This window comes from Bos javanicus, chromosome 19 (assembly GCF_032452875.1).
Source record: "Bos javanicus breed banteng chromosome 19, ARS-OSU_banteng_1.0, whole genome shotgun sequence".
In the NCBI taxonomy this organism is placed as follows: Eukaryota; Metazoa; Chordata; class Mammalia; order Artiodactyla; family Bovidae; genus Bos; species Bos javanicus.
The window spans coordinates 12002012-12024241 of record NC_083886.1 but is presented as its reverse complement, the minus strand read 5'-3'; the positions used below and the strand labels follow the sequence as shown (position 1 = coordinate 12024241).

Sequence of the window (22230 nt, the reverse complement as noted above, 5' to 3'; positions counted from 1 at the left end):
AAGTTATGAGCAACCTAGACAGCATATTGAAAAGCAGAGACATTACTTTGCCAACAAAGGTCCGTCTAGTCAAGGCTATGGTTTTTCCAGTGATCAGGTATGGATGTGAGAGTTGGACTGTGAAGAAGGCTGAGCGCCAAAGAATTGATGCTTTTGAACTGTGGTGTTGGAGAAGACTCTTGAGAGTCCTTTGGACTGCAAGGAGATCCACCCAGTCCATTCTGAAGGAGAGCAGCCCTGGGATTTCTTTGGAAGGAATGATGCTAAAGCTGAAACTCCAGTACTTTGGCCACCTCATGCGAAGAGTTGACTCATTGGAAAAGAGTCTGATGCTGGGAGGGATTGGCGGCAGGAGGAGAAGGGGACAACAGAGGATGAGATGGCTGGATGGCATCACTGACTCAATGGACGTGAGTCTGAGTGAACTCCGGGAGTTGGTGATGGACAGGGAGGCCTGGCGTGCTGCGATTCATGGGGTCACAAGGAGTTGGACACGACTGAGCGACTGAACTGAACTAAAGTGGCTCTTGGAAGGACTACATGAAATAATTCAGGTAAAGAGCTGTGGTAAACATTCAATAAATGTTAGTCTATTGGTCAGGATAGGTTAAAATAGCAAATAGCCCCCAATCTCGGTAGCTTAAGACAACTACGTTTCTATCTCCCTTACTCTACATAGCCATCAGAGGCAAGCAAGGTGAATCTGCTCCCCGTAGTCAGAGACTCGGGCTCCAGGTGAAACACAGCATGACAAACCTTGAAGCTTCCATCAGGAAGCAAGATCTACCAGTTATGCTCACATTTCTCTGAGGAAGGCAAATCACCTGGCTGGAGTTCAACAGGATGAGGATGCAACACCTCCTCACAAAAATGAATACCAAATACGGGTAAAAAACAACAGAATTGACTTCACTTAGTATTACTCTGACAATAATGACGGCAATGCTTGCCATTTTTGGTAGTAGTAGTAGAAACAGCTGTAGTTAACTTCTTGGGATCTGACTTTCATCCCAATCAGGTAATTAAAAATAAACAAAACCAGTGATATCTTTTATCTTCCTTTTGCTTGACTTCTCGGAAAAGTATTTTTTCCAAATACTTGTTTTTCTTCATTTTCCCTATTATACCTAAGGAATTCTGGAAGGAATTCTGTGTTTAAGAACTAACAAATTTAAGAACTAAAGATAATCTGGTCAAATGGAAATGGTATATTCTGGGTATCTCTTTATTTTTAACATTAATATATTGTTCTTCAAGACTTCTCATTCTGAATTTGTTTGCTATATTGACCTTTCGTCCATTTTTGATCACGACTATCTAAAAAAGTGTTCTTCTGACCAAATCCTCACTGATTCACGATTTAAAAAAAAAAACAACAAAAACCCTCTCAAACACACACACAACTCACAACAAACTAGGAACAGAAGTAAGTTTCATCTACTTGATAAGGAACACCTACAAAAACCTGTAGCTAACATGATATGTAGCTTCATGGTGAGAAACTAGAGGCTTCCTCACCAAGGTTGGGAACAAGGGGATTTCCCTGTCACCACTCCGATTCAACATCAGACGGAGCTAATGCAATAAAAGACAAGGGGCGAAAATGAAAGGGTACACAGATTGAGAACGAAAAAACAAAACTATTTGCAGATGACATGATTATCTTACACAGAAAATCCTAAAGAATCAACAACAAAGTCCTGAAACTATTTACGTTGCAGAATACAAGGTTAATATTCAAAAGTTGATTACTTTCCTATGTATCATCAATTAATATACATGACCTACAGATCATGTCCCTAGGTATTTACCCAAATGAGCTGAATTCTTATATATATATATCCAAAACCCTGCACATGAGTATTTATAGCAGCTTTATTCATAATTGCTATAACCTAGAAATAACCATGATGATCTTCAATACATGAATGGATAAACCAATTGTGGTGGTACATCCAGGAAATGGAATATTATTTGGGAATTTAAAAAATGAGATATTGGCACTTCCCGGTGATCCAGGGGACTTTGTGCTTCCAATGCAGTGGGTGTGGGTTTGATCCTCGGTTGGGGAATTAAGATCCCACATGAAGTGGGGCACGGCCCCCCCCCAAAATAAAGAACTGAGGTATCAAGCCATGAAGACAATGGAGGAACTTTACATCCATATTGCTAAGTGAAAGCAGAAAATAACTCATACTGTATAATCCCAACTATATGAACAAAATCAGAACCTACAGAGAGAGTAAAAGATTAGTGTTTTCTTAGGGTCTGTGAGTAGGGAGAATGAGAAGGGTAAGAATAAACAGGTATAGCACAGGGTATTTTTAGGAGAGTGAAACTATTCTGTGATCCTCTAATGAAGAATGTATAACATTAAGCTCTTGCCAAAACCTATAAAACTATACAAAACACAGAATGAACTCTAATATAAAGAATTTGCTTTAGTTAGTAATGCATCAATATTGGTTCCTCAACTGTACAAAAACGGTCTTAATGACCAAGATTAACCATGATGGAGGGTCACTCCAGATATCCTGGAGTGTGAAGTGAAGTGGAACTTAGGAAGCTTTACTATGAACAAAGCTAGTGGAAATGATGGAATTCCAGCTGAGCTATTCAAAATCCTAAAAGATAATGTTGTTGAAGTGTTGCACTCAATATGCCAGCAAATTTGGAAAACTCAGCAGTGGCCACAGGACTGGAAAAGGTCAGTTTTCATTCCAATCCCAAAGAAAGGCAATGCCAAAGAATGTTCAAACTACCACATAACTGCTCATTTCACATGCTAGCAAGGTAATGCTCAAAATTTTTCAAGCTAGGCTTCAACAGTACATGAACCAAGAACTTCCAGATGTAGAAGCTATATTTAGGAAAGGCAGAGAGGCCAGGGATCCAATTGCCAACATCTGCTGGATCATATAAAAAGCAAAGGAATTCCAGAATAACATCTACTTCTGCTTCATTGATTACACTAAAGCCTTTGATTGTGTGGATCACAGCCAAAGCCTTAACTGTGTGGATCATAACAAACTGTGGAAAATTCTTAGAGATGGGAATACCAGCCAACCGTACCTGCTTCCTGAGAAACCTGTATGCAGGTCAAGAAGTAACAGAACTGTACACAGAACAATGGACTGGTTCAGAACTGGGACAAGGCTGTATATTGTCACCCTACTTAATTTTACTTCTATGCAGAGTACATCATGAGAAACTCCAGGCTGGATGAAGCACAAGCTGGAATCAAGATTGCTGGGAGAAATATCAACGTCATATATGCAGACAACCCCACCCTAATAGCATAAAGCGAAGAAGAACTAAAGAGGCCTTGGTGAAAGTGAAAGAGGAGACTGAAGACTCTGGCTTAAAACTCAGCTTTCAAAAAATGAAGATCATGGCATCCAGTCCCATCACTTCATGGCAAACAGACGGGGAAACAATGGAAACAGTGACAGACTTTTTTTACTTGGGCTCCAAAATCACTGTGGACAGTGACTGCAGCCATGAAATTAAAAGACACTTGCTCCTTGGAAGAAAAGCTATAACAAACCTAGACAGCGTATTAAAAAGCAGAGACATCACTTTGCCAACAAAGCTCCGTATAGTCAAAGCTATGGTTTTTCCAGTAGTCATGGATGGATGTGAGTTGGACCATAAAGAAGGCTGAGCACTGAAGAACTGATGCTTTTGGACTATGGTGTTGGACCAAGACTCTTGAGAGTCCCTTGGACTGCAAAGAGATCCAACCACTCAATCCTAAGGGAAATAAACCCTGATTATTCACTGGAACAACTAATACTTAAGCTGAAGTTTCAATACTTCAGCCACATGATGTGAAGAGCTTTCTCATGGGAAAAGACCCTGATGCTGTGAAAGACTGAGGGCAGGAGGAGAAGGGGGCGACAGAGGATGGAGATAGTTGGATGGCATCACTAACTTAATGGACATGAGTCTGAGCAAACTCTGGGAGATAATGAAGAAAGGGAAGCCTGGTGTGCAATCAAATTAATCTAATGCTGAAAAACATGGTCTGATCCATCTGGATGCCAGTTTATCACCAGCAATGATAACGCTACAATGTTTTATATGGTTTTTATGTATAATGCAACAGTTTCAGATGTTCCTTGACTTTATCTCCACATTTGCTTAACTAGTAATGAGAGAGTGATACTTTCCTTTAAATAGTTTTTGAAGAATTCCTTCTAAACTTGTGAAAAATCTAACCACATTCCCTTAACCCTGCACTCTGATCAAGGGCAGAAATAACTACTTAGTTTACGAAACAAAGATTTGACTTTTCACTGAAATACATTTTGTAATAAATGCTTACTTGTATGTTTTAAATCCTTTACTGGTTACATGAATCAATGGAACTAAAATAATAATGTTTTCACAACAACACAGTTTATAAATGACATTTTATACAAGTTTCTCAAGGATATAAAAAGAAACAGAAAATGTGAAACTTCTAAGTTTCAAATTTTTCTTATTCTTATTATAGGATTTATAAGGTTCATTAGAATCCCTTTAAAGATTCAGTAGAATCTGCTAGCTGGGTTGCTTTTTAAATACTTCCAAATTAATCAAATGCTACTAATGAGTTCCTTAATCTGATCTTACCAAGGAATCTAAGAGGACAGGTCTAGGAAAGAACAGAAAGGGAACTGGTATTTTCTTCTTTCCTCCTCTGCCGCAACCTCTAGTATAGCATTATATTTCTAGAATAATTAAAGAAACACTGATAGGATCACTTATCTAGGATTTATGTTTCTATCTGGGTTAAAATCAACGAGCAGTCATGAACAGAATTCTAAAATTCCATGTTTTAAAATTCCCATAAACTCACAGAACTTATGTATTATAGATTAATCCTTATTCTTCAGATCATTGGTTAAGCAGCCTTCTGAATACTCATTTCCTAATATTTATCATACCTGCTTCAGAAATGAATTCATTGAAGCATAGAGATTGGAAGTGTTTGCACTGCTGAACTCTATTCAGCCATCAGTACTGCTATGACAAATTTTCACCTGTTTTCTCCATCAAGAGCAAGCTGTTTTCAAATATGAAATTGTTTTCAATATATTATTCAGAGACAGGAAGAGAGTGAAACAAGAGAGACATCCAGGGTACAAATTTAATGAGGTCTTCACTCAGGAGCCCCGCCCACATTTCTATGACCCTAAAAGTATATAAATTCTGTGCCCTCGATGTCACGCTTGTCACCCCCCAGTCCTAGCTCTGTCATTATTTCATTACATTTGCCAGTGTCCAAAGCAAAAACCTCTCTTTCATTTCTCTAATTTAAACTAAGTAAAAAAATATGTATTTTTTAGGAAGGGTACATTTTATATTTTGATTTAAAAGAGTTTAAGAAAGCATCAGTTCTGCACACATCACACTTCATGAGCCGCAGTCAGTAAGAATACCAGAGTAACCATCCTGTTGTGCACACGGTTATCTGAGGATGTGAGGGAGACCCCATTTCTCACTGGCTATTAACAGAGAAAGTTACTGTCCAAGTCAATTCCAACCTGTGCGCGGAATTTCGTACAACTGAATAACTTCAACTATTACAATGTAACTGCATAAGCAAGAGAACCACTATTCCCAAATCTCAACAGAAAAAAACGTTTCCTGGCTGAACTAATATAAGTAAACAATCTCATTTGCCTAAGGCTTTTCCCCTCCCTTCTCTTTTTAAATTCTCAATTCAAAAGGAAAACCAAAACAGAGTACTGGAGGATTAGAATACGTATAAAACACAAAGATAGTCAAATAAAAACATTAGAATTTTAACTTCTGAAGTATAAGGACAAATTAAAACATGATCTCTTTCAACCTCGATTATTAGAAGTTAATCTTACCAGATAAAGCAGAAAGGTGTGCAGCCCTGTTCCAAGCCCAACAGAAGACAAAATCCCTAAGCCTATCCAGTAGGCATACAAAAGAAACTGTTTCTCTATACGTTGCACATACTGAAAAACAAAAGAGATAAGGTGATAAAAAACAAAATCAGAATTCTTAAGCAGAAATGTATTTATCAACTACAATTAAAAAAAAAGAAAAACACTAAGTTTCTAATAGAAAGTATTAAGATTCAAGGCTCCTTAAAGAGACCTAATTCCTCTAACATGTGGTAGCAGAGATGACCAAAAAAAAAAAAAAAAATCATGTGACTGGAATAAAGCTCATTACTAATGTTTTAAAACTCCTACTATTATAATGACATTTGTAGGAAATATGCAAATTACTGATAACTATGAGAATAAAAATTTTTAAGACACTTAAAAGTTTCACAAATTTTGTTTAAAAAAGCATGATAATATATATACAGTTGTAAGAGATGGGTGGTTATTTATATAATATTTGGAACTAGAACATATTCTTGTGGATTCTAGTAAAAAATGTACATAAAATTATTTTTATATATTTAAGACCAAGATGCTTAGTAAGCAAAAGCAAACTGCAGCCCACTGGGATACGGACTTGGAAGATTTCCAGAGTTTAGATGCTCATACTGGACAGTAAATCCATCAAGCCGGTTCCCTGGGAACTCTTAATAGCACACACAGATTTCTTTAATATATATTTAAAACCTGCATTTATATGTATAAAAACTTCTCTGATTAGAAGCAAACTGCTTCACCCCCCTCCTTTTAATGCCATTTATTGTTTCCTAATTTTACAAGCAATATATGTTTATTACAGACAAGTTGAAATATATAAAATAAAAAACAACTATCGTTCATAATCTCCACCCTACCAAAGATAATCACCATTGGCATTTTGATGAATATAGAGGTAAACTGCTCTAACATGTGAAATGGTACCCTTTTAGAACTATTTCCTATCAGAATACATGAACATTTTGCTATTTTAACAAAAGTTATTAACAAAATGTCCTATTTTCCCTTCATTTATGCTGTACTTATAAACAACAGGCAAGCGAACTTCCCCCCACTTTATACATATAAAACCAAACTTTCAATCTAGGATGAGTATATGAGCTTTGATAGGTCACAGTATAGAAAATATGAAGACTTTGGTAGTGATTAAAGAATTCATGCTGCTTTGACTAAACACTGCTTGGAAAGTTACATTTAAATCCTTAAAGGTAAAAAGGAATGATATATACCAAATATAAATACTGAGCAGCCATGAACTACCGTAAGAATATTTTTAATATTTGACCTTAAAAATAAGACATTAAGATATCACTTGTAAAATAAGTTTTTTTAAAAAATCAACAAAACCCACAACAAATCCCAAAACAGTTCCATTCTGAAACTGCCTGGGATTCGGGAAGGAACAAGAACAGCACTGAACCTCATACCTGTTGATGTGCTCCTTCAACATAATACGTAGCTGTAAGCACAGCAAGCAGCAGTAAAAAAGACACCACAATGCTTTGACGATGCCATAATCTTAAAAACAAAACAAAAAAAAATGAGATACATCACAGTCTCATTTTTAGGATTCATCACTCTCAAGACATTTCTCACTTAAACAATGAAGTTTTTTAGCTCAGGTTTAGAAGTGGTTCTTGGTGGACTGAGCTCTTTTGCTCTTAAAGACTATAGTCTCTTGATGTACAGAAGAGAATAAACAAGATACATGGGTACAGAATCTAATTTCTCACTAGAAACCCCACTGCCGCCCTCCCTATACCCCCAAATTGCTTGTATATACTCCAGCCTCTAATTGTGACAGGACTAAGAGGATATATGTATACTTCTGGCTGATTCATGCTGCTGTATGGCAGAAACCAACACAACACTGTAAAGCTATTATCCTCCAACTAGAAATGAATTTGAACAAGTATATACTGCATAGGGCTTTAGCCTTTAGTCAGAGGACTTGGATCAGAGTCTCTAAAGTACTGCACTTGGAGTAAGACACTCAACCAATCTGATTCTGTTCCTTGTTTTTAAAATCATAATGATCGTATATTTATTTTACCTTCTTCGCAGAATTGCTAGAAGAATCAAATGAACTAAAAAGTGTTACAAAATACTTTATAAACCGCAAGTACAATAAAAATGTAAGATATTATTACAGATATCTTGGAAAGGTAAACCATAAAATGATTAAGGCAATTAAAAGTTCAACTTGTTCTTTATGATATCAGAAACAGGGCTTACAAGTACTAAATTCAAAGACAGAACACAATTTCCATGGCAGAGTCCTTTTCATTGGCTCAAACTATCAGTAGTGCCACGTATCCTGAACCTTGACCTGCTAAAGAATCAGTGTATCGTACACAGGCCTGATTTCTCCTGAAGGTAAAGCCAGAAGAAAAAACTTTCATTTTTAGGGTTCTCCTTTGCATAAAGGATTCAATAGGAGACAATGGTCAACTGTAATAATCCAGTGAACAAATAGCAGTGTTTCCCTAATCTATTTTTCTTCAAACTACATATAGAAAGGAAAACATATATGTTCCTATAACATTCTAAATTTAATTAATCCATTTTGATAGAGCAGGTGGCAGGAATAGGAGATTGCTGAAGACTTCTAGAATTAGTAAAAACAGTTTATATAAAAGTTAATGGAAGACTCTTTACTTTGAGGTCCATTCCTTCAAGATTACTAGGGTTTCCAGAGAAAAATACTGCAAGGTAATGAGCGGCTGTCTCCACAGGACAATATTCTGTCTTTCTTCTCGATCCCTCCTCTTCTTTTCATTCACTGAAGAGGGGTCTGAAAAAATTAGTGCAGAAGTTAAAACAGGATGCTACTTTTCCCAGTCACTCTCAAAACTCACCTATCTTCCCATCCCATGTTTGAAGGACTGCATAGAAACCTCAAAAGCAAACAACCGGATTCACACTGTGCCAAGTCTAGGCTATGTCCTGCTGTTCTACTCTTATCATTCTTTTTGGAATTATTTTAGAGTCAGGACACAAGTTTCTCTTATACATTACTGAAAGTCAAAGTGATGTCCCTCAGTCATGTCTGACTCTTTGTGACCCTATGGACTGTAGCCTACCAGGCTCCTCCGTCCATAAAATTTTCTAGGCAAGAGTACTGGAGTGGGTTGCCATTTCCTTCTCCAGGGGATTTTCCTAACCCAGGGATCGAACCCAGGTCTCCAGCATAGCAGGCAGACACTTTACCATCTGAGCCACCTCGGAAGCCCATACATTACTGGAATAGTAAATTAGTCCACTTTCTGTGAAGGGCAATTTAGCATCATATCATAGAACAAAGTGATTTAGAGCTCAAAATGTGAAGGCCAACTAGTAGTAGTAGTGTTAGTCACTTAGTCATTTCCGACTCTCTGCGATCCCATGGACTATAGCCTGCTAAGCTCTTATGTCCATGGAATGCTCCAGGCAAGAATACTGGAGTGGGTTGTTATTGCCTTCTCCAGGGGATCTTCCCAACTCAGGGACCAAACCCGGGTCTCCTGCATTGCAGGCAGATGCTTTACCATCTGAGATATCAGGGAAGACCAGCAGGTTCTGCTCTAAAAAAACCTTGTGAAGGGACATCAAACCCTGGCTCTGCCACCTACTGGTCAAAGCCAGTTAACCTTTCCGTGCCTCAGTTTTCTCTTCGCTAAAATAAAAACAGTAGTTACTTTTTAGGGTCTTGTTAAAGATTAATACATGTATAAAGAGTTAATATAAAGAGTTAATACATGTATATACATGTACAATTAAGGTTACTTATTATTGTAAATAATAATAAATCTCTTGGCATCATCTCTTGAAATTATAAATGCATATACTCTCCAGTTGAGCTATTTCAAATCCTGAAAGATGCTGCTGTGAAAGTGCTGCACTCAATATGCCAGCAAATTTGGAAAACTCAGCAGTGGCCACAGGACTGGAAAAGGTCAGTTTTCATTCCAATCCCTAAGAAAAGCAATGTCAAAGCATGCTCAAACTACTGCACAATTGCACTCATCTCACATGCTAGCAAAGTAATGCTCAAAATTCTCCAAGTGAGGCTTCAACAATACATGAATCGTAAACTTCCAGATGTTCAAGCTGGTTTTAGAAAAGGCAGAGGAACCAGAGATCAAATTGCCAACATCCGCTGGATCATTGAAAAAGCAAGAAAGTTTCAGAAAAACATCTATTTCTGCTTTATTGACTATGCCAAAGCCTTTGACTGTGTGGATCACAACAAACTGTGGAAAATTCTCAAAGAGATGGGAACACCAGACCACCTGACCTGCCTCTTGAGAAATCTGTATGCAGGTCAGGAAGCAACAGTTAGAACTAGACATGGAACAACAGACTGGTTCCAAATAGGAAAAGGAGTACGTCAAGGCTGTATATTGTCACCCTGCTTATTTAACTTATATGCAGAACACATCATGTAAAATGCCAGGGTGGATGAAGCACAAGCTGGAATCAAGATTGCCGGGAGAAGTATCAATAACCTCAGATATGCAGATGACACCACCCTTATGGCAGAAAGCAAAGAAGTAAAGAGCCTCTTGATGAAAGTGAAAAAGGAGAGTGAAAAAGTTGGCTTAAAGCTCAACATTCAGAAAACTAAGATCATGGCATCTGGTCCCATGACTTCAAGGCAAATAGATGGGGAAACAGTAGAAACAGTGGCAGACTTTATTTTGGGGGCCTCCAAAATCACTGCAGATGGTGACCGCAGCCATAAAATTAAAAGACGGCTGCTCCTTAGAAGCAAAGTTATGAGCAACCTAGACAGCATATTAAAAAGCAAAGTTATGACCAACTTTGACATTACTTCGCCAACAACGGTCTGTCAAGTCAAGGCTATGGTTTTTCCAGAAGTCACGTATGGATGTGAGAGTTGGACTATATATAAAGAAAGCTGAGCACTGAAGAATTGATGCTTTTGAACTACGGTTTTGGAGAAGAATCTTGAGAGTCCCTTGGACTGCAAGGAGATCCAACCAGTCCATCCCAAAGGAGATCAGTCCTGAATCTTCACTGGAAGGACTGATGTTGAAGCTGAAACTCCAATACTTCAGCCACCTGATGCAAAGAGGTGACTCACTGGAAAAGGCCCTGATGCTGGGAAAGATTGAAGGCGGGAGGAGAAGGGGACAACAGAGGATGAGATGGTTGGATGGTATCACCGACTCAATCAATGGAGATGAGTTTGGGTAAACTCCAGGAGTTGGTGATGGACAGGGAGGCCTGGCGTGCTGCAGTCCATGGGGTCGCAAGGAGTCGACTTGACTGAGCAACTGAACTGAACTGAACTGAACTGTCACTGAATAATTCTACTTAGGAGAATGATTAGGTGTAAGGAGAAATGACTTTTGTACAAGTTTATTCAGTGCGGTGTTATTTGCTTTAATAAGATGGAGGAGTGATTAAAATATGTTATACCTGAACAACAGAACACTAAGCAGCCGCAATAAAGAATAAGTTCTTGGGACTTTCCTGGTGGTTCAGTGGATAAGAATCCACCTGCCAAAGCAAAGGACTCTGGTTCAAGCCATGGTCTGGGAAGATCCCACATGCTGTGGAGCAATGAAGCACGTGGGCCACAACTATTGAGCCTGTGCCCCGCAACAAGAAACCACAGCAATGAGGAGCCTGTGCAGTGCCATGAAGAGTAAGCCCGCACGCAGCAACGAAGTCTAGTGCAGCCCAAAATACACAAAGAAAAAAGAATAAGTTCTTCATGTACAATCTCTAGAAAATAGCAAGTTAAAAATCTCAAACAAATGCACACCATGGTACAGAACAGTAAGTGTGCCATTCTCACATTAATTTTAAATTCCAAAGGTGTAGGCAATAGAAGAAGAATATACAAATGCATGTGCTTGCTGAAAGGAGTGAAAAAATGACATGTGAAAGCTCCGAATGAGACGAGACTGTGATACAGGCAATGCCTATCTCTGAATCCTGAGACTCATGGTGAAATGATACAAAATTTATTGACAACCAAAGTAACCCAAGAGTCAGTTAAGTGCTGCAAACACATTCTGCAAAGCAATGTAGTGATCAAAATGAACAGATGGGGACTACTACTTCAGAAAGCTTTCAGTCCTTCCAGTAGAAGAAGATTTCTATGACAGAATTATAACCCTGCTGAAGTACTGATATTATTTGCAATGTGTTTGAGATGTCAAATGATCAAGTTAAAAAGCAAATCATTACAATTAACAGAAAAGGAAAACCTTTCAGTTTCTTTTAAACACATAAAGGAAAGTTCTTACTTATGTTGTCTATATAAATGGTAACTGTAATTTTTAGGGTAAATGTATAAATAAGAGTCAAATATACTGAAATTTCAGAGAAGGCAATGGCACCCTACTCTTGCCTGGAGAATCCCATGGATGGAGGAGCCTGGTAGGCTGCAGCCCATGGAGTTGCTAAGAGTCAGGCACGGCAGAGTGACTTCACTTTCACTTTTCCCTTTCATGCATTGGAGAAGGAAATGGCAACCCACTCCAGTGTTCTTGCCTGGAGAATCCCAGGGAGGGGGAGGCTGGTGGGCTGCTGTCTATGGGGTAGCACAGAATTGGACACGACTGAAGCGACTTAGCAGCAGCAGCAGCATATTGAAATTTACCACAAATTCCTAATTCAATTAAAATAAAAATTTATTTGTCTCAAACTAAAATTTAAAAAGAAATACACAATAATCACATTCTTTTTGGATAATTACAAAAATTACAATTAGCATAATAAATAAATTTATAATGTATTTCTAAGGTTACAAAATAGCATGATAGAACTGAATGGCAAACAAAATCCAATAAATATTTACCACACCATAAGATTAAAAAGCAAGAATTTTGTGTCTAGAACACTGCTGCTGTAAATATGGCCAAGCTGCTTCTGCTGTCACTGTGAAAAATCACCTTATAGGCCCTTATACATCCATAATTTAATTTACTATGAAGATGAAACAAAAGATAATCTTTTACAAGATTTATAAGAATTTGATGTATTTTCTATTACTATATATTATTTTATTAACAAAAGATAATATATATTAGATATATTTGAATTTTATTCCAATGAAAAGGATATCATTTAAACCCACAGATCTTCTCCCTTCAAACCACCATCCTTTACCTGTGAAGTTTCCATTATATTGTTCCTTGTTCATTGCTACACGTCTCTGGTCACAATTTTGTCCATTCTCTGCCATTTCATAGATCAATAACTCTTGAGGAGCTAATAAAACAAAATAAAATCCAGTGCTATGTTACATATTCCTGCCTTGCATCTGTGGCTGAATGAAACAATACAGAAACCACATGGTAGGAATCCCCACCTGCTATCTCAACGTGTTGACACCTTAATTTTCTCTAGTAGAAGTATTAAACATATAAAAGCCATGTTGTTGCAATCCTTTTCCAAACAGCTATCCCAGTGCTTTTCCAGATTAAAATTTGGAGGCAATGTGTCCACAGAAGGTTATAAAATGCTAGTACCTTCAAACAGATAAAAGGTCTAAAGTCTTTCTGATTCATTAATACCATACATACTATCTGCTCAAATTTTACCAATCTTTCAGTCCTTTGGAATTACTTTAAAAAAAAAAAAGATTACATTATCAAACATGTTAAAAATGTTGACAACAGATCCAAGATTCATTATATTTAGCAAGCAATTCTACTGAAAGAAAAAAAATGTACAGGCATAGAAGGTGAAAATTTTAAACGTTTAAGATGAGTTAAATGTACTCTTTAAGGACTTGCCTGGTGGTGCAGGGGTTAAGAGCCCACCTTCCCATGCAGGGGACATGGTTCCGGCCCCTGGTCAGGGACTAAGGCCCCACACGCCCTGCCTAACTACTGAGCCTGTGTGCCTCAACTGAGACCTGAGGCAGCCAAGAATGGGTGAGTATTTAAATGGACTTGTCATATTATACTTTATATTACAAGTATAGATGTAAATCTTTTACTTAAACTCTCTAAATTACAACATATAAACGGTGCTGATGTAATTATTCCATACAAAAACATAAGATTACCTGTGCCTGTATCACTCTTTCAGGTGCCAGTAAAGCACATCTTGCTACTTAAAATGTGTATCACTTCATCAGTGCTGAGTCCTCTGCACGTGCCGTGAGTCCTGCTAGATTTAGACTCAGCTGATGAGAATATGACGTGGCCATGGGTTCAATCTTCCTACACTTTGTTAGTTAGAACTATTTTATCCCTTGGCTAAAATTCCAACCATACTTTAGGCTTCATAAAGGAAAACAAATGTAAGATTATAAAGGCTGAAGAAAAAGCCTACATTGATTACTCCAACAGAAGGTTTCTTCTTTTAGACACAATCCATTTCTGGACACCTTTTTTTGTTGCCTTCATTTTTCAATAAACAAATTAACATATCAGGAAATAAAGCACAGGTTTCCCTCAGCACAGATGGAGAGCCTGGAGCAGAGGACTGTGAGTCTAAAATCCGGATTTGCACACCAGATTTGCTACTAACTAGTTGCGTGATTTTAAGTCTCATTTTTTCTAGATCTTGATTCTTTGGATCTACAAAAGGAGAACAAAAATTCTCATGTCCACAGAATTGATGACAATGAAGGAGTGTGTTTGGGCATGCTAGTGTGCATATAACCATAAATGGCAATACACCAAAAGGGCAGGTATATGAAGCAGTAAACCTAGCAACTGTCTGTATGAGAGAAAGTACTTCATAGCACAAGCCTCATGGCTACCACATAAGTTACATCAGTGTCTTTCATCCAACACTCACTATAAAAGTTCTGGGGTCAGCAATGGCCACTGAAGACACAAACGTGAATACCAGAAGATCCTTATCCTCCAGCAGGTCATAGTCTAGCAGGGAAACCAGATGAACACAAGACTTCAATTATAACATAAAACAATGAAATAGATATACAGTAAATAACTTAGCAGAAAGAAAACAGGTTTTGGAATCTAACAGAACTGGATTCAAATCCAAACTTCCCAGTATCTATTTTAAGCTTTGGCAAGTTTTTACATCTCTATATATCAGTTTCTTCAAAAGGTACTCTGAGGATTAAATAAAATAATATACATAAAATACTAATATTGTCTCATCTTTTATAGGCACTCAATATTTACCAGTTACAATGATGATAATGTTAGGTAGAACAAAGGTCGGAAAACCGGAGTGAGGACCTCAGGTAAAACAACCAGCACTCCAAGGCTAGCCCAATTTACACAGGGCAGGCCCAGGAGGAGGAGAAAAAGCATATAAAAAGAGGACCCAAAAATGGGCTGGGGCCTCTCTTCTCTTCATGTCTTTTGGGTTGGCATGCCCTCACGCCTCAAGGATATATTTTCCTTTGCTTTGTAAATAAAACTGAGCTGTAACAAAGAGCTGTAACACTGGTCGGTCCAAGGGCTGTAATGCTGGTCTGTCCAGTTGCTTCAAATTTTTGTTGCGACAAGACAGAACTGAGGAAATTACAAACTCCTCCAACAATAAGGAGACAGAAAGTACAGGATAAAGTATGGGAGCTCAGAGGGCAATACATTCATAGTAGTCATAGAAGCTGAAACTTGATTCTGTAAACTTAAGTCATACTTCTGTGACAATATTTTCAAAAGACAAGCAATTACAAAAAAATGTGAAGATAATTTGTGAAAATCTATATGATCAAACCATCACAATAGGTTTAAAAAATACAAATCTATTCCACAAATCATGCTTTCTGGTTTTATTAATAAAATTAACTGAATATATCTTAAATGAACCATATAATAAAGAAGTTAAAGATTTTCCATCTTCTAGTCATTCAACATGAAGTTAAAGATTTTCCATCTTCTAATCATTCATACATAATAAGTTCTGTAAAGACTTAAAACTGAAAACTCATATTCAGTCAAATTCTGCAGGCAATTCATTTTCGAGATGAACAGCCATTTACCTACATCACAATAAAGAACATTTAATTAATTTGTGATGCAAAGATGTAAGAAGGCAGAAAAGAGCTTACGTGTTATGAAGGACACACTCTAAAACCTTTCCCCCTACAAAATACCAGTAACTCATTTCCTCAGTCTTACTCTTTCCCATGGTATCTTCTTTGAGAGACAAAGTTTTATTCAAAACAACCTGGGTCTGTTTAAGTTCTTACTTAATAGCAATGGTATTATGCAACCACTCAGAGACGTTTTACAAGACATTTCAAGAGGAACTTTTATTTGAGCAAATACTGTGTTCTTACACAATATGCTAAAGAAGAAAACAGTCCACTGACATTTCCTACTCAAAAAATTCTCTAGAAAAAAAGTCTGGAATTTTGTTTTGTAAGAAATAACGTAAGAGACTAAGTTAATTTGTCGACTTCTTTACAAACAAAATAAATTCACAGTTTAAAAAACAGTTTTTGAAAACCTTTTGCCAACCTCTAGCCCCACTCCCCTACTAGAGGTTGGGAGACGAGGGTGAAAGATCAAACCCTCTAATCACGTCTAGGTTTTTTTTTGGTGACCAGTCCCCACCCTGGAGGTAACAGCGGGCCCAACAGAAGTTGCCTCATTAGAATGAAAGGTGCTCCTTTCACTTACATCACTCAGGAAAACTACAAAGGATTGGGGAGCTTTGTGCCTGGAACTGGGACAAAGACCAAATAGAAATTTCTTATGTCATAATTACTCAATTACATAAGGAGAGAATTACACACTTACAGGAGAATATGCTAGTTATGTGCTGAATTGTACCTCCCCCGCCCTTATATGCTGAAGTTCTAATCCCCAAAGTGACTGTATTTATTTTATAGTTGGGGCTTTTAAGCAGGTAATTAAGGTTAAATGAGGTCCTAAGGGTGAGACCCTAATCAGATAGATGTGGTGTCCTTAGAAGAGAAAAGAGACACCAGAGACTTCTCTCTTTCTATGTATGTATGCATACAAAGGCAATGTCATGTGAGCACACACAAAGAAGACAGCCACATACCAGCCAAGAAGAGAGCTGGCACCTTAATTCTGGACTTCCAGCCTCCAGAACTGAAAACATTAACTCGGTGCCCCAAAGCTGCCAATATGTCTCGACTGGTCAGAGGCCAAATCAGGGCCAGCGGCATTTCACCTGTACTCCACTCTTCACGACTAATGCATCCATGCTATTCTGATTCTGTTCTCCTTCCCACCTGAAAGTAGTTTTATTTCCTTGGAGCTAAAAAAAAATCCTACCAACATCACTTACTAGTTGCATAACCTTGGGTAAGTAATTTAAGCTTTTGCATTTGAGTTTACTCGTAAAATATCCCCATTCCTATTTTCATGTCATCCTTAAATGTTCTTCGTGTTGCTCTGGGGACTCTCGTTTATTTTCTCTACTTTCAGAAAAATTATATATAATTGTCCTGCACAGAGTCTGGCTGGCACACAGCAGGCACTTAATGTTAGCTTCTCTACACCCCTTCCAGGAATGTCTCAGTTTTCCAAAACAACCATAGTCAATACTGCCCGAGTATTCATTTACAGGCACTTGGTTTCCATCTTTCTATAATATTCAAGAGCCTGCACAACTGATTTTTACAGAAGCATCGACAGAAAGATCTTGGTTTATTATGCTAGATAACAAAAATGAATTATTTTTCATCAATGCAACCACTTTGAAAAGTACCAAAAGGACAATCTGTTAAAAATCATTATAGGGTAAAAAAGCAGACTTTGCTTCTTGGCAAGAATACTATGACAAACCTAGACAGCGTGTTGAAAAGCAGAGACAATACTCTGCCCACAAAGGCCCATATGTACAGTCAAGGCTGTGGCCTTCCCAGTGGTCACGTACAGTTGGGAGAGCTGGGCAGTAAAGGAGGAGGAGGGCCGAGGGATTGATGCCTTTGAACTATGGTGCTGAGAAGTCTCCTGAGAGTCCCTTGGACAGCAAGGAGACCAACCCAGTCAACCTTCAGGGAAATAAACTCTGAATACTTGTTGAAAGGACTGTTGCTGAAGTTGAGACTCCCATATTTTGGTCATCTGATGCAAACAGCTGACTCACTGGAAAAGTCCCTGATGCTGGGAAAGATTGAGGGCAGAAGGAGACGAGGGCATCAGAAGATGAGATAGCTGTATGGCACCTCTGATGCAATGGACATGAACTTGGGCAAACTTTGGGAGATGGTGAGGGACAGAGAGGCCTGATGTGCTGCAGTCCATGGGGTTGCAAAGAGTCGGACACGACTGGGTGGCTGAACAACAACAAAAAAGCTCTAGCCAATGTATCAAGGGAAAGAGGAAATAAACAGTTTTAAGGAGAGCCGCTTTTCAGTTTAATGAAGTAGCACAAATTCTGAAAATCTGTTACTAAATATTGTCAGTCAGATCCCTGGATGTGGGAATAAACCCAATTACTAGCCTGTTTAAAAGACTGAAATCTCCTCAAAAAGGAACCTAGCACATAGACATATTCCTGACATTCAATGCAGCCTTGCACAGACTGTTATAATATCGATTTAAATAGCATGCATCGTAGTTTTGTTTCTAAGAATAAAATTGTTGAAATAAACTCTACAGGTCTATAGATGGGACGAGAAGACAAAAATACGAAAGCAGATTAACTCAAACGTCAAATAATTTCACTGTGAAAATATATCTAGATAACAAGAAATGCTTTAAAAGGCTGTAACTAGCAGATTTTAAATACAGCTGAAGCACACTTAAAACCTAAGGTTGATATTAAAATATGTGGGGTTTTTTTGTTTCTGGCAGAAGTGCTCAGAAAACTGCTAAAAGCAGCTCACAAAGGTTCTTTGTAGGCTGTACATCCAGTGTACTAAGACTATAATGCTCCATTCATTTTAAACATTAGCTACACTTGTAAGGCAAAAACAATGTAAAACTAAATTACTGTGAGTCCCCTAATGTGACACAAAAAACACTGAAGGATGTCATGAAAATACAACTTACTGAATGACACAAGACTTACTGGAGAATTTACCAAGATGAAAATAAAAAGAAAACAGAGTAGTGAATTTTCTTCATCACTGAATTCCAAAATAAAATGAATATACTTCCTTTTAAGAAAACCATCTATCCACATGATTCTACTTTCTCATAAAAATATTAAGTCAGCTTTCTCAATAAAACTACAGTGTTTTTCGTACAAGGCACACAAAGACAGAAAACCTGAGAATATTACATCTTTTGGTAAACTTCTTTGCTTTTAGAGTGTGTGTCCCTGGTTGGATTATTTAGTATATTCAGTCACAGACCATTCCAAAATAGTTGTAGACTTCCCTAAAAAAAGATTAAGCAACTGCAATTTATTCTTGGAAACATAATAAATAAATACTGTAAGCGAAGAGTAATACATCTTGACCAGTGAGGTTCTGACCCAGCTTTCTGTTTGTACAGGAGCAGAAAGGCAAAGATAATTCCAACACCATGCATAGTATCAGAGTGGTTATCAGATCATCCGGCTCTGAGCCAGAGAGTCTCCATCACATGGACAGTCCAACGATCTGTTCTCTGAAAATTCATAATTTGAATGAGAATATATGAAAAATATTCCTTGAATCTTTGTGAACTTTCTAAAGTTTGGGGAAATTAAAAAATTAAAATCCCAAGTTAGTTAACAATTTAAAAGCATTCAGAATTTCAGTAAATCTCCTAATAACAGGTTAGCAGGTTATAAGTATATGTTTCTGGCTGAAAATATCCCTCAACTTAATGAAGCGAAATGTAAAGTATATGCAACTCATCAAAGTCTTCTAATTGTTGAAAAAGGCCACTGCTCCAGGTCTAATTTTTAATTACATTTTACGTAAAAGTCCAAGTTAAAAAAAAACAACAAACAACCTGAAAGACACTTTAGGAACTCCCTTTTTGCAAGTCTGATAGATTTTGGGTGTAAAAACACGATTTTATCATCATAGGCAAAATGCATAACTTGTAAAATTACAACCTAAAAATCCCATTTTTCACTTTCTCTCAATCTATTTCTAAATGTTCATTCAGTTTTTTATAACCAATGCAATCTTAGCAAAACATTTTCACCAAAAAGATGGAGAGTGAGAGTAAGGTCAAGAATTAAGATAATAAAAGGATTTAACAGTCTAGATTTGGGAGACTCCACTAACTGAGAGACCTTCAGAATGTCATTTTGCACCCTGACTCTCCCTTTCCTCATCCAATTATTAGGCACACAGACTAAGAGACTGTCATAATTTTCTTCCTACTCTAGGAGTCTATGAATCCTACTCAGACCAAGGCCAGGGTTTTGGATTTCTATAATAATAACTACTTCTGTACAGTGATATACAGGTTGCATAAAGAGTAGCTAATATGATACTAACATTTTGTAGGAAACAGTCATTTTTACACTTGCCTTCTACAAATGAGAAATTGAGGGCTCCAAGGGCCCCAAACAGCAACTCAGCAGCATATAAATGACAAGGTAAGAGTTCAATCTCACTTTCTCAAGCTCAAATTCAATATTTCTTCTACTACACAAAACAGTCAAATGACAGTATTTTTCAATTCTCACCAATGAATTCTGGAGTAACAGGGGGGAAAAAGAAAAGACCAAAAAAAAAAAAAGTCTCAAAAGTTTAGCTTGTCCCAGCATTTATAATGGAGAGGGCAATGGTACCCCACTCCGGTACTCTTGCCTGGAAAATCCCATGGATGGAGGAGCCTGGTGGGCTACAGTCCATGGGGTCGCTAGGAGTCGGACACGACTGAGCGACTTCACTTTCATTTTTCACTCTCATGCATTGGAGAAGGAAATGGCAACCCACTCCAGTGTTCTTGCCTTGAGAATCCCAGGGACGGGGGAGCCTGGTGGGCTGCCGTCTGTGGGGTCTCACAGAGTCGGACACAACTGAAGCGACTTAGCAGCAGCAGCATTTATAAATGTTCCCCATGGAGAACACTAAGCTCTATTGCTTCTCATTATTCAAACTGACTCATTTGTAGGTTGTTACTGTTTGTATATTTCTCTGACAAAACTTCACATTCAGATTGCTTAACAGACCTCACTATTTTATTGCCCCTAAATACCTGAGGAACATAAGCTGCTCTATACAAGTCATTAATATGAAAAGTCAAGTCACTTGACTTCAAATGACAAGGGTACATGCTTCAGATTATTTATATCAAAATGAAGGCTTTAATCCAGATAGTTCTAAAATTTGTGATTTATAAACAGACTGTGAAATTTGGGCAATGGTATATAAATCAGAAAAGATTAAAGTGTTCTAAAGTTGAGGAGCATCAAAACAATACTTGATAGCAACAAGTCCAAATAGTCCAATATGTAAATAATCAGAATAAACATGAACAGATTAAACTCATCACTTGAAAAACATACTGCAATTTTTTTTTTTGGCCACGCTTCGAGGCATGTGGGATCTTAGTTCCCCAACCAGGGATCGAACCTTCACCCCCTGCAGTGGAAAGAGGACCATCAGGGAAGTCCCTGCCAATTACATTTTTTAAAATTCCATGGTTTTAAAAGTAAGATAAAGAAAGGTTGAAAATAAGACAAATGGCAAAAGTCATTATTAGGGAAAGAGAACATAATGATAATAGGTTCAACTCATCAAGAAGATATAACAATTCTAGATTTGAATTCACCTAAAAGAATATAGCACCAAAATTTATAACATAAAAATAGGTTAAAGATACACAAAGATATGAATAAATCCAACATTATATTGGGAAATTTCAAAACAACTATTAATTACTGATATTTCAAATGAACAAAAAAACAAGAACAAAACATTCAGTAATGTTGGTTAAAATAGAAGATATTAACCACAAAATTAAGAAATAAAATATGAGGGGGAATATGTACAAGATTCAGCATATGACAATTAGAAAATACAGATTTTTTTCATAAACCACTTATGATTATTAAGCTAAGAAATAAGTCACAAAAAATTCTAAACAACGGGCATCATAGGCCACATTCTCAACCTAGAAATTATGTCAAACTTTAGCAACAAAAATATAAGATTTGAACATATTTAGCAGCTAATGCACATAATTCTAAATAACTTGGGTCAAAATAAGAGAAAAGTGAAAAATGCTCAAAACCACTGGAATTAATAAATGTTAGCAAAGTCAGGAGAAGGTCAAAATCAATATTATATACTTGGAATAAACAAAGTTAAATTTTAAAAAGTGCACATACAATAGCATCTGAAATACTTAGAGGTAAGTTTGACAAAATATGCACAAGACCTATTCTAAAAAGGTTTTAAAAAGAAATCATGGAGGATCTAAATAAATGGGAAAACATGTACCATGCTCACCATTAGGAAGACTCAATATTGTTACTATGTCAATTTTCCTCAAGCTGATGT

At 37.3% G+C, this 22230-nt stretch overlaps 1 protein-coding gene across 4 annotated transcripts in view; it reads right to left on the bottom strand.

The window, feature by feature from the left end:
- The window catches only part of VMP1 (vacuole membrane protein 1), a 129898-nt gene that overhangs the window by 100258 nt on the left and 7410 nt on the right, over positions 1-22230 (bottom strand). For 2 of the 4 annotated variants that reach the window (XM_061390200.1, XM_061390201.1), the window contains exons 2-6: positions 14676-14758; positions 13032-13133; positions 8565-8700; positions 7334-7424; positions 5865-5975 (exon numbers count right to left, since the gene is read on the bottom strand). In XM_061390200.1, coding sequence (XP_061246184.1) covers positions 5865-5975; positions 7334-7424; positions 8565-8700; positions 13032-13107 — 414 coding nt within the window. In that variant the 5' untranslated portion in view covers positions 13108-13133; positions 14676-14758. The remainder of the gene's footprint in view (positions 1-5864; positions 5976-7333; positions 7425-8564; positions 8701-13031; positions 13134-14675; positions 14759-22230) is intronic. The other 2 variants (XM_061390199.1, XM_061390202.1) reach the window with 1 other exon arrangement.